At 43.0% G+C, this 17,119-nt stretch overlaps 1 protein-coding gene across 8 annotated transcripts in view; it reads right to left on the reverse strand.

Moving 5' to 3' along the window:
• L3MBTL3 (L3MBTL histone methyl-lysine binding protein 3) overlaps window positions 1-16,332 on the reverse strand; it is a 79,250-nt gene extending 62,918 nt beyond the window's left edge. The window contains exons 1-2 of one of the 8 annotated variants that reach the window (XM_065834162.2): window positions 16,259-16,332; window positions 6,557-6,668 (exon numbers count right to left, since the gene is read on the reverse strand). In XM_065834162.2, the coding sequence (XP_065690234.1) occupies window positions 6,557-6,658 (102 nt within the window). In that variant the 5' untranslated portion in view covers window positions 6,659-6,668; window positions 16,259-16,332. Of the gene's footprint in view, window positions 1-6,556; window positions 6,669-8,737; window positions 8,884-13,708; window positions 13,855-14,530; window positions 14,662-14,878; window positions 15,013-15,923; window positions 16,120-16,258 lie in introns of those variants that run through there. The other 7 variants (XM_065834165.2, XM_065834160.2, XM_065834164.2 and 4 more) reach the window with 7 other exon arrangements.
• Window positions 16,333-17,119: the final 787 nt, after the last annotated feature.

Here is a 17,119-nt window from a genome sequence, read left to right on the forward strand (position 1 = left end):
ATTGAAAGCTTCGGTACCAGAAAACTTAGACCTTTAGCAAGAGAGACTGGCGTTCCCCCAGCAAACTGCTGATACCTCAGTCTTGTCTGCAGCAACGTTTATCTACTTTATTCTTAGACAATCCTCAGGCTTTTCCAATTCCCCTTTCAGTCCTGAGTGCTCAAGAATTATCTTAGTACCAGAGGGCTTCTCAATGATTTCTCTCCGCTGCAAACTCAGTCTGCCTTATTATCTCCACTTGAGTAGGAAATTGCAACTAAACAGACTTTCTTAAGGTGACACATAAATCAGTGACAGAGCCAGAAGTCAAGGCCTGCCAAGTTGATGCTTATTGATCCAGAAGTTGACCTACAAAGCAATCCTGGCTCTGAATTATTTCAGCCAGGATATTTCTAAACACCAAACACTAATATCTCATGGAGAACCCAGGCAAGTAACAAATAAAAAAATGAATGGGTACCTGCCAAAGTTTTGGTTCCAGTGAGTTGTTCAGCACCACACAGGAAGGCTGTGGTAGAAGCAAGTGCTGCCCTAAGCTTTCCTGTGTGGGATTTACCTGCATTAATCATGAAACTATTCCTTTTCCTTCCTGAAATCCTCTGTCATGTTATTTACAAGTCTAACACAACTTACAGCAAATGATGCAGTAGATTCTATGGCAAAATAGCACGTGATCCCTTTAGTGAAGGTTCTACCATGACTACACATGAGGAAACCCAATCAAAGATCGAAAGGCAAACCCAACACCAGCATTTCTTGGTTTTGAAGTTTTAGCAACTTTAACAGTGAAACTTCCTTTTTGTTCTTTCTGTTTTTAAATAAGGTAAAATCATTTCAGGACAATGCAAAGTTTTAGCCAGAAATCTATGGCGGTGAAGCTGAGTGTGAGCTAACTAATTACATTAGATTGCAAGAGAAGAAAGTTAATTCCATGTGGAAAAGACCAGGTCACTAGGTATAATACATCTGCTGGGGCTTGCACATGGTCAGAGAAAGTCTAACGTGCCTTGCTTTCTCCTCCCTGCACTACCAGCTTCCCTGAAGGGAATTATCTTCTCTGTGGAATAACGCCCTTCCAGTGGGAAAAGGGATTTAACCAGCTCCCAGTAGCTGATGTTTCCCATGGACACTGTCAGGAACTCTCCCCTGAAAGACAAATGCCTCCTCAGATTCAGTGCAGCATGTGCCACTGTGTGAGGACAGAAACAGCTTTGCACCAAAAAAGCACTGTAGTTAGCTACTGTCTGAGACAATACTGGTATTTCTGACATATAAGCATGTGAGAAAAAAAAAAAAAAAAAAAAAAGATGTTTTCAAAAAGTTTATTACCTCAAGCAAGCTTGAACCCAATTTCAGAACTGGCAGGTGGAAGGATGCACTTTACTGCCTTGAGTTGCTGCACCTATGCATCCAGAAACACAGCATGCTGAATCACCCTCACCTTCTCTAGAGTGTGCCTGGAAATACCGAGCACCACTGACCATTATTCCACCATTCATGTTCCACTATTATAGTTGGTATCCTATGATATTAGCTGCCCAACTTTATTTACAGGCTAATCTTATCATCATCCTTTTTTTTCAAGCACAATTTGCAAGCCAGAAATATCAACCAAAATTCTGTCCATGCAGTATATAACATCTCACTTTCCAAACACAAGCACTAGAAAACTCATTATGAAGTACTTCATAAACTTCTGTCACTGCAGTAGGAAGTGACTGTAAATTATTACAGCTTTCCCAATTTAATGAGCACATTTAAATCTTGAAGAGATGGTGTTACTGCCTGCACTCAGCACACAGATTTAAAAACATAAAAGAGAAAAGAAGAGTATTTCACATTTACATTCACACCATGCAGAGTAACTGGTAAGCACCGATGTTTTTCAGATGAGCATACATTACTTAGCCTGCCACATTAAGGCATTCTGTAATTTGTAAACTATTTTAAACTCTACTGAAATTTGAGTTTTCTGTTTTATTCAAGCATCCTGAAAGAACTAATACACAATGCTAAGATTTTTGTTCTTAGTCTTCAGTGCATCATACTGAATAATTTTTAATTCTCCCTGTCCCCTGTATAAATTTGAAATTCTAGTGTTTTCCACAGCCACTCACTATTTATCTGTCACATAGCACGCTCAAAGCAGCGTTCAAGAAGTATGAACTATTTTACGACTACTTCTGCTGAAGAGTTTTAACAAAATCTGTATGGTAATGTATTTCAACAGCCTTCTCCAACTATGGGTGACAAAATTCTAACAATTAACACTGCACAAAATTATAGGAAAATAACATTTTCGGCATTTCACCAATGTGGAAACAGATGTAGATGTGAGAGACCATAGCACGGCTGAGAACAGAGGCTTGGTATCTGACTCGCTCCCTTCTTTTGATGAGCCTGGGAAGTGAGTGTCCCCTGGTGCAGACTATATCAGTGAAGTCTGGTAGGAATGAAACTACCCATAGGACTTTGTCACAAAAAGAAATAATGCCATTTTCTATTTCTGAGGAACTGTTCTTCTACATTGTAAGAAAAGTTAAATTCAAGCAATGATAAGAAATATTGAGAAAAGTTATTTGTAAATGTTTCAATAATATTACACTACTTAAAACAGTTTTTTACCAGCTGTTATTCATAGAGGAGCTTATATTCACAAAAATGAAGTGGTTCTTAAAAAGAATGGTTGCTCAGATATGCTTGGCTGACAATCTCACAAGGCTGTGTACTCATACAGCGCAAAAGAAAAGAGATTACTTAAAAAGTGCATATGTAAAAATAAGCATGCAACTTCATCATGCAAGCAGTAAAGACAAGCCAAATGCCATATGACTTAGACAACTAAAAATAAGAACTTCAAGTAGGTAACTCCCGAATATTTCTACATTAAAAAGCAGTATTTCAACATTTTGCTATATGTTTAACTTAAAACATCCTCACACAATACAGTTTACCAAATCTGGGTGTTCATTTTCCCCAATGTTTTATGAAGACAAAAGACTAAATGTGAGAATGTAAGCAATGCATTGTCTGTAATGAGTAGTTCAGCTATTGCTTATTAGTTAAAAAGAAAAACCAGGCACTCTAACCTATTACCAGTCTGTAAAAACAGAAACTTTGTGCATTTTGCTACTACACTGTTTTCACTGGATTTTTCAATTGCATTTCAATGTAAATACATGACAATGGTTGGATAATGTTAGTGGAACAAGTCTGTCATAACTTTTGAAAGACATATGCAAGCTCACAAGAAGTAACAGCTATGTAAGGCTATTTTCTCTAGGACACAGTACTAAATACTCTGTTATCAGGACAGTTCAGGTAAACCATCCATGTTAATGTCTATAAAAATGCCTACTCTGAGAATTCCACAAAGAGCATAACATATCTTCCATGGTCACTTTTACAGTTTCAAGGTATTAGTCACTCTTTTAACCATTAGTATTTAGAAGCAGCCCTTAAAACTAAGTTGTTACAATTATCTTGAAAGCTTAAAAATCCTTAATATTCTAACAGCTCAAATTGTTTCAGTATCTATGTGAATGCTTAGTCTTCCACTGAGTATTGGTGCTCTCTGGTCCAGTGTGTTCCTTAGGCTAATTCTGCATTGTTAGAAAATACTATTCCTTCGGTCAGTGTTAGAATGGCTGCACTTCAATTTCACCCAGTCACTTGTTGCTTTTGTTTGTTTGTTCGTTTTTTAAAAAGACCAGAATGAGCTGCCTGGCCAGCTTGCTCTGTATCTTTCAGCATCCTGGGTACATTACCATTGCACCTCTGTGTCTTCCATAATGCCAGAAACAAAGAAAGAATCTCTGTCCAAAAATCAAATACCTATTTGTTTCCAAATAAAAATAATAACTACTAAAAACAAACAACCAACCAACCACACAAAAACAACAACAAAAAAGCCAACCAAACAAAACTAAACAAAAAACCACAAAACCACCACATACAGAAGAACAACTTTAAAATGAAGCTCATGCTTTCCTGAACGGGATGCATGATTTCTTGACCTTATCCTCAGCTACACCTCCCACTCCCTTACCCCACTTTGTATGGAAGCTTTTCCATTCTTCTACTAATTAACGACCCAACCTTTGCTTCAGTTTTGTTTCTTTTTACATAGGGTAACAGGAACTGAACAACGTATGTACCAACAATTTACATGAGATTATTATATTTTCCTGCATTGTTCCCTTTTGTATTCCTCAAACATATCAATGGTATTTTTGCATTTCACACAATGTTGCTCATTAAAAGAGAAAGGAATTTCAAAAGCCTGGACTTTTTAAAGAAACACAGAATTGGTCAGAAATGTGGAGGCTGATGCCTTGGCAGCAGCAACCATGACATGGTGAAGACTGAAATCCTGAAACAGCAGCACTGGACTTCAGGGGAGGCAGATTTTGGCTTGTTCAGAGATCTGCTTGGCAGGATCATAGAGGAGACTGCTTTAATGGGTAAACAGGCCCAGGAAATCTGGATATCTTTCCAGGGACTCCACACGAGGAGAACGATGCGTGCCAATGTGCAAGAAGTTAGGCAAATGCAGATGAAGGCCAACATGAATGAACTAGGGACTCCTGACTTAATTCAAATGGAAAAGGAAGTATGCAGAAGGTGAAACAGGGGAAGCATTCCAGACAGAAGGTATATAGTGATATTGCTGTAGTGTAGAATGATGGAATCGGGAAACCCAAAGCTCAACTGGAGAAGAAACTACCAAAGGCAACAGGAAAGGTTTCTATATGTGGACAGGAAGCAAAAAGCAAATTACAAAATTGGAGACTCTGGGTGAAAAACTGCAGGGCAGCATTGCTATTCATAAAGACCTCGACACACTGAAGAAATGGGCTAACATGATCTCATGAAGGTCTACAAAAGCACATGCGAGGCCCTGCTGCTGGGACAGAGCAGCTGTGTGCACCAGTACAGCCTGGGGGCTATTTGAAAACGGCTTTGCAGAAGAAGACCTAGAAGTTGAACATGAGTCAGCAAGAGGCCCTGGCAGCAAAGGCGGCCATTGAGCAACCAGGCCTGCTTTAGCAAGAGGGCAGCCAACAGGTTGAGGGAACTGACTATTCCCTTCTACTTAAACATGAGACCATAGGCAGACTACTGTGTCCAGTAGGAGAGAGACACTGACATACTGGAGCAAGTTCAGTGGATGTCCACCAAAACAAGCAGGGTCTGTATCAGATGACATGCAAGATGAAATTGAGTGAAACTGTTCGCTTGGTCTTAAGAATAGAAGCAGAGATTTTACTGCTGTCTTCCAGTAGTTAATGGTCAGATACAGAGGGGATGGAGCCAGGTTCTTCTCAGCTGTGCACAGTAAAAGGACAAGGGGCAACAGACACAAGTTGCAAAAGGGGAAATTCCAACAAAGTATCCACAAAAAGAAAAAATCACTATGAGGGTGATCAAATCCTGAAACAGGTTGCCCAGAGAGATTGTGGTATCTCTAACCCTGGAGATAACCAGATCCATACTGGACAAGGCCCTGAGCTACCTGATCTAAGTTGACTTGAGGTCTGGGGTGCTCAGATGTGCTGTTCTGAGGTCCATTTCCAAAGAAAATTATTCTGCAAATCTACTCTATGGTTCTGTGATTTTAAAGGAAGAAAAAAAAAAAAACAAAACCCACAACACAAAACCACACTTGCAACATGTCCTGAATTTCAAACATTTTTTGACTCTTCAACAATGGAAATTGTATCAGGCACCAAGGGATAAAAGTTATTTTAAAAACCAACACATTTTCTTGTGAGATTCCTTTAAAAAAAAAAAAAGCTATGAGAAAACTTCATCAATGTTAGTCTAAACGGAATGGCATGAAAATATTGACTATAATCAATAGGAAATAACAGCAAGAAAGTCTTTAATATCAAAACTGTATTTTTAGCTAATGTGGCAGAGAACACCTTCTGATGACACAGTAAAAAAGTATCAGATAACAACATCCACAAAATATTTTGGAAAAAAATCAAATTGTTATTATTTATTTCAGTAAATAAAATTGGCATTAAAAATGCAAGTAAAAGTACTATGTCAATATCATTCAAATTTCTAAACTATACCAAGTTCAGAAGCACCTGCTTTATTCATTTTTCTAGGCACCCAGATGACAAAAGCACAGCAAAAAAACCCTATTTTTAGAAATAAAAAGAACTAAAAAGACGAGATCATAAGAGCAAATGACAATATAAAGATTCTTAGTGATATGGTAATACAATGCTCTAAGTGGACTGAAAATTCACACTTAACTTTTGAGATTTCTTTTGGATTTCGTGCACTTGATTACTTCTGTCTATATAGTGAGGCAGCGCTAATTTATGCATTTGTACGGGGATGACGGCTGTCTGTGCCAGCACCAGAAACTGAATCAAGAAACCCCAGAGCTAAAAGCTAACAGGATACAGTCTCTTAACTCAGATCTGCAGATTCATGTTTTATTCATAAAAGCAGATACCTACACATCAGCTTGTGAAAAGCATTTTTTTTGGCATAATAACATTTTTACTTTGCTTATTAAAATAATTACATGTCTTACCTTTAGGTCACTTCCTGGCAAAGTACCTATGCCATCCTTCCAGTCCATAGCACTAAATACATCAAACTCTTGACCATTTCCACTAGAGGCAGATTCATTCATGATGCATATACTGGGGAAAAAAAAAAGTAAAAAAAAAAAGTATATGAAAATGCTTCAAGTAGTTTAATGCTTGTATCACCAGACGTTTCTTCAATTGCACTCCACAGATTAGTATCAAATGCTCCCCTCAGCACACTGGCAATATGGACACCTGATGACAATGCTGATAATATACAGCAATGTAATAAAAACAAGGTGAAATCTTTTGAAAACCTTAAAACATAATACCCTGTTTTATTAACGAGGCTGTATTAGAGAGAAATTAAAAATTTCAAACTGCAAATACAGTGACATAGGGAAAACATACCTCAAGTACACTTAAGGAAAACATTTGTTCTGGGGAAGGCAAGACATGAGTGCACATCTATATAAATACATTAAGTGCTGATTAATAGAACTGTTTTCCCTTAATATCCAATAACATGCTGATGTGAATGCTTCACCCACATTCAAACTAAAATTTCACAATGAATTTGAAACTGTCTTTCATTTTCATTGTCTGACTCAGGACACCCAAATATTGCTTGTTTGTTTCCATACGGTTTCACTACATTTTGATTTGCATTTGTAAAATTTGTTTACATGTAGAGAAGCACATGTACACCAGAGAAAACTGTGGCTTTTCCACACTTTATTTTACTGGATCCCTCTGTTTCAGAAAAGTAAAAGGAGAAGAGAGAATATTTATCTTTGGAAACAGTGGATTTGGACATTATCTTCCGTGGTAAGAGCTCATCCCAAATAATTTGCACAAGCAACAGAAGTATACAGCACTTGCCACTGACCCCCAGCTTTGGCCCTGTGCTTGTCACTGCCACAAACACAGTACCAGTTGTACAGAACTGCCAATGTTTCGAGCAGCCACTTGTGACTACCACCAACTTCTTCCTTTGCACTTCTGACAAACCTAGCAATCTAAATCTGTGGCATGGCACCTCATTTACTATTTGTTCAATGTGAAACCTGACTTGCTCATTTTCTTTCTCAAGAACTTCTGTGCTATGCCTAACAGCTGAAACAATTTGCAGCAAAATTAGTTCTGTCTTCGGTTTGTGAACTGCTAGCAAAAGCTCACCCCTTTTCAAATTTATGCTTTCTGAACTTTTTAACAAACGCTTTCTAAGCCTCATATTCCCATCTGCAGACTGCAAACTTTCGCTGCAAGTATCAGTATTTGAAAGTCAAATAGGTAGAGAGCTTCCTCAGTGCTTGACCTTGTTTTCCAAAATCTAATTTCTAATTTGGGTCCCATTCCCAAATTCTGCAAATACCTATTAACACTCTCTGGTAATCTGGAATGTCCACCAAAAAAAAAAAAAAAAAAAAAAACAAACACACACTTGAGTGATATTTGTTCACTCACAGATAACAGAAAAAGATGCAAATCAAGCAGAAGTAAATGCAGATCATCTTGAAGTGTTTTAACTGAAAGTCTGAGGAGAAAAAATGCTTGGCTAGTTAAACTCTGTTGTATGAAAAGTAATCAAATTTACATTTTCTTATCAGAAAAATTGTACCAATCACTGTAAGACCACTACTACAGATATTAGTCTGGTTTTGGGTCCACAGTGTGGACTCCCTTGTATTTCTCCTTGCTTTCTTCCTCATTTCTCGCAGAATTCTTTAAAACTCTGAGCAACACCTTACTCCACAAGTACTTCCATTACACTACAGCCACTACACAATATCAACAGGATGACAGGAGCTGGACCTCAGGCAGTAATCACTGTTTAGGGTGAAAGCTTCTCCATTTCCCTTCATTTCATATGACACCTAGGGTTCACAGAAGACTCTTTGAGGAAAATTCATATATTTTGCACGATGAGTTTGAAGTAAGAAGAACTACATGATTCAATGCATTTTCTACATCTCTAATTTCAGTAATCCTCTATGAGAAAGTAGTGAAAACCATGCCATCAATGTACAAAATTTCATTCTAAAATAATTGAATAGATCTGAAGAAACTCAGTGCAAGGTGAGATATTCCCTGAAGTCATAGATATTATATTTCAAAATCACTCCCAGGCAAAGTCCACCATCAGTCCCCAGGGCAGCTCCTGCAGTATAACTACACGGTACCTTGCAGAGCTCAAGCTCACCAAGCATCCAGCCTTCCACACAGCAGCAGACCAACTGAGGCAAGCTTCCATCAAACCCAACTGCAGCGCCATGGCAGAGCCGCAGGCCTTCTCTCAAGGACACGAGACCCAAGCTGCTAAGGAGCAGCTGAAAAATTGGATTTATCCAGAAAGCTGTGAAACATTAAGGATGTGAAACACACTGGTTTGAGCACACTGGGGTAACAAGTTTCCCGTGATTAGCCTGGCTAAGCAAACACAGAGCTGTGTTCCGTATTAACTGAAGCATTTAAGTAACCTTAAATTACCACCCTGTTTAGAGGACACTCGACCCTCCAGCGTTTATCTATTATAGAAAACACGTTTCAATTGTTTCTACAGAAGGCACAATAGAAGATGGGGAGAGACTTGGGAGGCTGTGAGGAAACGTTTCCTCGCAGCGGCTGCTGCCCCACAGAGCAAGTAGCAGAGGACAGCCGCTCCATCAGATGCTGCCATCTCGGATAGTGCCACTCTCGTTACAGACACGCTTTGTAACAGAGCCAGTTGGAAAAAAAAAAAATGACACGGGGAAAAAAAATAATCTTAGAGCCTAGCTTACTCAGGCAGGATGTAAACTGTGAAAGTAAAAAAAAGAAAAAAAAAAAGGTAACAAATGTTCATAGAAATGTTCTGTCATTTCTCTCAAGAAAAAAACCCACATTTTTAACTTACACCTAAGGAAGTTTCCTCAGGTAACAAGCAACAATAAGGTACATTCTCTTGTTTGATAAGGTATTTATTATGGTTTTCCTTTTAAAATTAACTCAACATCAAAGACATAATTTGTACTTTCAGATTCTGCAGCCTTCAGAAACGTTCTTGGTGAGGATGAAAAGGTCACAGGGCAATGCAGATAGGAATGAACTTACCAAAAGGAATTACATTTAACAAAACGTCTGTTTCCAGCTTTGCTGAGTTTTAACAGATGAAAGATAGGGCTATATTCCTCTACTAATGCTAATAAGGCGATAGAGACCAATTAAATTGTTACAGCTATGAGGTACTAAAAAAGGATGAAAGCATCACAATACATACGTCTAAATCACAGAACAAAGAAAACTACAGAATGTCTTATCTAGTCATTTTCGGTTTCATTTTTAAAGCTCTAATGTAGTTCTTTGAACTAATACAACTCATTCCATAATTATTTCATTTGCTATTATTTCTGTTGCTACACTTTCCAAAAAGTAGTAAAAATACTAGATGAGTAAGAGGCAAAGTAACTACAGAACTGTACCTGTGACTGTCACCAATTGTCATCTGATGTGAAAATAAGGACACAATAGTACGAACTTGGAACAGTCATCTTCCAAACATGTCCAAAATCCACTATTAGGGATGTAACTTTATCTCAGTCTTTACAGCCATAAGCTATAACATTTATAAAAAAGTGTGCTGAATGTTAATATTTCAACATTATTTTAGACATATGCAATAAATTAATTAAAATAAGTAAGCATATAAAACAAGATTAGACACATCCTTTAGAAAAACCTTCATTTTTACCAGCTGGTGCAACAATAAACGAGTACCTCACAGAGTACCAACCAGCACTAAAAATGAGATAGTTGCATGCAGTGAAAGACTCTCTAAAGATGTAAAGCAAAGAAACAGGAGAGAATATGCCAATTAAACTTACGAGCAGTTTTTGAAATAATTATAGGGTTATGCACTGAATACATAAAAAAGTAATAATGGAAGAATTCTTTCAGTCAGTGCTTTTAAAAACTACCTGACACCTACCTAAATTTTGAAAGTCTAAGATGCCACCTGTAAAACATCCACATGATTTCTAACCAGCAGAGCCAACTCAGTACCAGGTCACTAGGCAGCAGAGAGAGGAGATTTCAGCAGTAAAGTCACAAGTCAGCAGTGCCAGATTGGCACAACCCCTCTGCAATAGTGTGTCTTGTCTTTTTATGCATAGCTTTGTATTTTTATTTTTACTTTCAACAATTTCTGTAGCTACCCTGACAGGACAACTTAACAGATTTGCCCCATGCTGGTCCTCTCCCCACCCAATGGTTCCTTCAAGGAAAGGCAAAATTGGGTACGTAGAGCCAGAGAAGGTCTCAGCAAGTAGCACTACAGGTGAGGTCCAAGAGACAGAGGTCCCAAGGAAGGTGATATCCTTACAGAGCTGAGCCATGGTCCCTCTTCTCCACAGAACTAGGTGACACCAGCACTTCAGAAACAAAGGCAACAGGTGAGTTTTTTGTCCAAATACTGTGGATGGTTATTTTGGGCATTTCCAAGGAGGAGGCTGCTTGATGTAGCACCCATGGGCTAGAGGGACACATTTTCCCTACACAATAAATCAAGAAAACAAAATGGATCAGAAGGGGACAAGTCTGCAAACACACCAACTTTTAGACACCAGGGGAGCAAGCAGATATTCAGCTTCAGCTTTATTTCATGTGTAAGAATGTGAATAGTACCAGGGCTGACTTGTTACAGCACCAAAGCTACACACAGCAGAATTACCCCTTGCAACATAAGCTCCCTCTATTTCAGACAGACTCAGTATTAAGCTAGCTTCATAATGACAGTAAAGGCAAAGTCACCTGACTGTAAACCCATCAGGGTGAGCCCTGCTTTTCTTCTTTCAATCCTCTCTTTGAGCTCGGTGCACCCCACATTTGTCTCTTTTTCTGCCTTCATCTTTTTGCACCTGATTCTTCACTTAAAGAAAAACAACCACAAACAGGAACAGTGCAGGAAATGGTGAAGTGCTTTGAGGCTATCCACCACATTTTAATATGTGCTTTGTTTTGTACACGTTTAATTGGTCAATTATTTAAAAGTTTCAGCAAAATAACTGCCTGCAGATTACACATTTCCTTCAAAATCTCATTTTTCTGCTATTTAGGAACTACTTCACTAGCTCTACCATGTTTCTATTCTGTGTGGTGAAGAGCTGTTTGAGTAAATCTCACTGTTTTGCCTGTTGCTCGTGAAGGTTATAACAAGTTATTTTAAAGATGAGATATATGGTTTATTATATATGTATTCACAAAGGGACCACAGCATAAAATTATCTGCCACTCTTAACACTTGTAACAGAAAATGTACCAGAATTCCTATTGATGATGTCCCTGTATTTCCTCTTATTTCTTGCTACTCTTCTGCCTGCTAGATTCTTCAGGGGTACTGTGTATGTTTCCTCCTGCTTCCCAGTACACCAGTTTAAAAGCTTTTTCCTCGCAGAAACAATCTGTCTACAGATGCATTACAAAAGGCTGTGAAGCCTGAGCCTGCACCAGTGCCAAAGGAGATTCATGCTGTCCTCTCCTGAGTCTGGTCTCTATCAAAGAGCCAGCACAAGTATTGCTGTACCATTGCTAGACACTGGGTAACAGTTCCACACAGCCCTTATCTACTACCTCATTTTCAAATATCCACTGAACATTATAACAATAGTCACTCAATACCAAAGCTAATGAATCTTAACACTGACAACTTTCATCTTGTTTATAAAGAATCCGTACCTCATGCCAAAAAATTATTTTGCAACACTTTCACAGCTCCTTCATTTCTGTTATTGTCTGTGCTGTTTAACCTACTCAGACAGTAAGACTTGAGTACACCAACTTTGAAATCTCCTTTCTTAGTTTCTCTTAATTCCTTGAACCAGGTACATAAAGTTACAGAGAACTTCTGCCTTTGTTTATTTGTGCCTGCCTCCCTCCCTCCCTCCTCTGTGCAGACACCTCCTTGAGAAGAACTGTGACACACCAAATCTTCACACTGAATATCACCTGACTTATTTCAAATTGTTATTTCTTACCACAGTTCAATATATGTCTGGATGCTCTTTTTGTCTGATTAATGCCTTCCTCTTCTGCTCCTTCTTAGCAGCTGCCATGAGCTCTACTGTCCTTAATTAATTCACCTTTGTCTAGCTCCTAAATAGACTCGGCAGGTTACTGCATTTATAGATTTTCCCTTCTCTCCAATTCATACAGAGCTCATATTTCTCATTGTGGTGAGCAGTCCTACTACTGCAGCACTAATAAGCTGTGACTACAACACATACTATCACTTTCTTCTGTAAGTGCTAAGTAATCACTGGTTCCTCACACGCATCACTCACAATCCACCATCCTACTAAACAGCAGTATTAAAAAAAAAAAAAGAGTAAATGGACTAGCTCACAAAAGTCAGCCATCTCTCTTCACAGAATAGGCGATACCCAGATGCCCAATAAAACTGAAGAAGTCAGAGGAAAAGGTTCCATCACCTCATCACTTTCTTAAGTTATTGGAACTTTAAAAAACACTTTAGAAAAACTCTTTAAACCAAATGTGAAACATACACCACCGCAACAAGCAAGACCACAGTTCACTACAACTGCTCAACTGACAACGGAAACCATCCAAGATCATAGCTTCAGCCACCTTCATCAGAACACCATGTTCATGAGAAGACCAACTGGACCACAGTCAAAGCCATTGAAATTTCATCAGGAAGAAACGAGTACCTGGCACCACCCGGATGGAAGTGAAGCACTCTACTACCTTCAGCCACTAGTTACAGGGAGCTTCCCTCTTACAGATGTTCACCATATAAACTTCTGGAAATCTGAAAACTTCTTTGTTAAAAAGCACAAGTTTCCTAAACAGCTTTTATATTTAGAAAACTGTGTTGCGATCCTGAATGTGGAATATTTCCTAAAAAGACACACACTGAAGTTTTTATATTTCGAGTTTTACTCATACTCAACACTTGATTTTTAGCACCCACGATGGACAGACCATTCACAAATAGAAACAAAAAAGCGAAATGGTCAGTCCAACGCCACTCAGCTATACGAGGGGCATTAGAGCAGAACTGAAAATATAACTCATGCTGCCTTTCACTGTAAAGCTTAAACACACCATGCAATTAAGAACAGGTAACTAAAATAAACGGAAGAGGCTGCGATCCTCACCGCCCGGGGAGGCTGCTGCATCTCCAGGGGCCTCCTTCCCAAGCAGCGTTACTCGCTGAGGCTCAAACCCCGCTCTCGACTGGGACAAGTGACACGGCCATGGGACGTGCCGCAGCCGCTCCCCACGCTGGCCGTGGGGTCGGGCCCACCCGGGCGGCGCGGCTGGGTGGGAGCCGGCGGGCCTCGGCAGCGGCTGCCCCGGAGCCGGCCCTCCCTCCCTCCCGCCCGGCGCGGCGGAGCGGCGCGGCAGCCGGAACGCGGCGGCGAGGCCCGGCGGGCGCGGCCGCCGCTCTCCGGAGCCGGCAGCCCGCGGCCTACCGCCAGAGGTCCCTCCTTGGCCAGTTTTGCGGCGTGTTTTTGCTGCACTTGAAACTTTCTGGAGAAAACCCGGGCTCAGGTCCGCGTCTTCCCCAGGCTCGGGCAGAACCACCGAGACAAAAGCGCCCGCCCGCCCATCCCGATCGGCTCTTCGCAGGGAGCGCTCGCGGAAAGCGGATCTCAAGTTGCTCCGTTTCTCTCCTCAGTTTGCCTTTTTCTCTCTCCCCTCGCCTCGGGCAATTAAATCGGGCGGTGGAAGAGTGCCCCTCTGCCCCGGCGTGGGGGAGGCGGCGGGGGCGAGCGCGCTACGGGCGGGGGGGGAGAGGAACTGGGTGTTAAGTGTTCCTGAGGAAGTTGCACAACGAGAGAGGGACTCTGCTTGTTTACCGGGTCCTTGGCTTTTTTTTTCCTCCCACCCCCCCCCTCCACCCTCCCCCGAGACCGGGATCCGGGAAAAGGAGGCTGTCTCCGAGTGGAAAGAAAAAAAAAATTAAAAAATGTTACCTTCTCCTCCCTCCTCCCCTCCCCCAGCACAGAGGAGTAAGAGGGGAGCGAGCTCTTTTTTTCCTAGGGGACTGCGGGGGTTTGCTCCCCGGCCGCTGGTAGCCGTCCTCTGGGCATCCCTCGGCGAAAAAAACACCGCCTCACACACGTTAGCGAGAACAAGTGTGCCTATATCCTGTTGTTATATGCACCGGCTGCGCAGACGGGGAGGGAGAGACGGGCGTGTACCCGGGGGCCGTTCCCCACCCCGGCCGCACTTCAGGCGAGAGCGCGCAACTTAACAGAAAAGCCGTGTCCTATTCCCTGCCCCCCCACCCCCCCCCCCCCCTCAGCGAAATACGCACTCACGTGTATGTGCACTCACATACACCGCCGGCACCCCGGGGCCATCCTCCGGGAGCCCCCCCCAGGCCAGCCCGCGCAGCCGCCGGCGGTGACAGGCGCCGGCCCCCGCCGCCGCACGCACCCCGGAGCGGGCAGGGGCCGTTCCCCGCCGCCTCACATGTCTGCCGCAGCGAGCGCGGCGCACGCACCGCACAGAGGCAGGAACTGAGCACTCGAGCAAAAGACTTTTTTTTCCGCCTCTCTAAAAAAAAAAAAAAAAAAATTGCTAGGAGCTTTTTTTTTTTTTCGGTGGTATGTGTATGTGTGTGCAAACTTTCCCCAAAATGGCGGAAATTGGGAGATGATTATATTTTAAATATCTCTCGCACACAATCACACGAAGTGCAGGAGCGACGGAAAATACAAACTCTCTCCGCTGCGCGCTGAAGAGGCCTTCGCACACGGAGACCCACGGCACATTCAACCGGTATATCCCGGCAGCCGCCACCGCTCACCGCTTCCGACCAAAAAACCCGGGGCTTTTTCACACCCCTCTCCGCTGCGCATTGCCCCCTCGCAGCTCGCACTTCTCCCCGTCCTTCAGCCTCTGTGAACAAAGAACCGGGGCTTGGGGGGGGGGAACTCGGTTGGCAGCGAACCCCCTCCCTCCGCTCCGCTCCCTCCCTGCCCGGCGCTCACACGCACACCCATGCACCCCCACTCCCGCCCCCCCGCCACCCCGCCACTGCACCCGCATCACATTGTTCCCAACAGCGCGGCGGTGCCCCGTAAGTGTCATTAAATGGAGCCAACTGACAAGCCCATTGGTGGGGCAAGTCTGCAAAATGTCTCTCCCCTTCCCTTCCCCCTCCCTTCGGAACCCCCTCCCCCCCCTAAAAAAGAGCCCCCTCCAACACATTTCCACAGCTCCCTTCCCCGTGTATATATATATATGTACATATACATACGTGCGTGCGTGCCTGTGTATGTATATAAATACATTGCGCATATATATATATACATGTACTCCCTTCATGTGTTTGGGAAGAGAAAAAGAAATATCAGGCACCTCTTTCTTTTGTTCCTCTTTCACACTCGTACACTTATGATTTAGTGAGACCCCCGGTGCCCCAGCCGCTCCCCAGCCACTTGCGAGTCACTTGCCCACTTTCCCCGGCATTAACTTCCATCCTTTCTGCTCGAGGTGGTGGGGGAGAAGCCCCCCTCCCCTTCCCCAGATACGTTTCGTAAGGGAGGGAGAGGAGGTGCGTCTCTCCCTTTATCTCTCGCGCTCTCTCTAACTTTCATCCTCACCTAGGGGGAAAATTAAAACCCATCACCAGCCTTTGCCATCGCGGCTCCCTAAACGGCTTGCGGATTAGATCGGAACCCGCCGCTCCTTACCCCCCCAAAATTCTCTCTCTTTCTCCGTCTCTCGAGTAGTCCTGACAAATATGGTCCAGGGCTGCGGGCACAAGTGAGCATGCGCCCGCGGAGCCAGGGCTGGGGAAAGGGGAAACTGCCGCCGCCGCCGCCGCGGCTGCTCTTCCTCCCCGCCTGCGCTGCCGCTGCGCCCCAGCCGCCGGCAACCGGCAACCGGGCGGCGATCGGCGGCCCGTACCAAAAATACAGCCACCGACAGCGGCTCCGGCGGAGGTGCATCAGCTCCTCTGATTTACGGCCGACGCTGGAGGAATAATAAGGAGACTTGTGCAGCAGCCGCGCGCTATTTTGGGCGCTTTCAAAAATAATGCCGTGCACTTTTCGGGGTGGAAGCGGGGGGGGGGATACAGGGCTGGTCCTCGGCGGTCCCGCCAGGTGCTGGTGTGGCTTTGGGGGGTGGCGGGGGGAGCCTGGCTGCGGTTCTTGGCAGTGTCCTCTAAATAAAACGGCTGGGGCAGAGGTAGGGCAGTTCCGCACCGGTGATGGACGTGCAGGTCCTCAGGCCGGGGCAGCTTCCAGCCAGGGCTCGCCCGGGGGGGATGGCCTGAGGCCAGGCAGAGCGGAGCCCGGCTCCCCCGGCGCTCCAGAAATAGAAGGTTCATTCCGCATGGAAATGTTCCTTGTAATGGGCCTCGTCTCATTTAAAACCCAGACAGTTTCCAAATTAAAAGTAGTTTTGCATGTGCCACCTGCCTGAATTCTCTCCATCGTTGCCCTGTATTCACAACGAAAAATACTGTCTTCAGCAGTTATTTTCTGTCACTTGTTGAGAAAACAGCAAAACACTGGAGGCCCTTGATATTTTATGGGGCAGACTTCCTT

Source organism: Patagioenas fasciata, chromosome 3 (genome assembly GCF_037038585.1).
Source record: "Patagioenas fasciata isolate bPatFas1 chromosome 3, bPatFas1.hap1, whole genome shotgun sequence".
NCBI lineage: Eukaryota > Metazoa > Chordata > Aves > Columbiformes > Columbidae > Patagioenas > Patagioenas fasciata.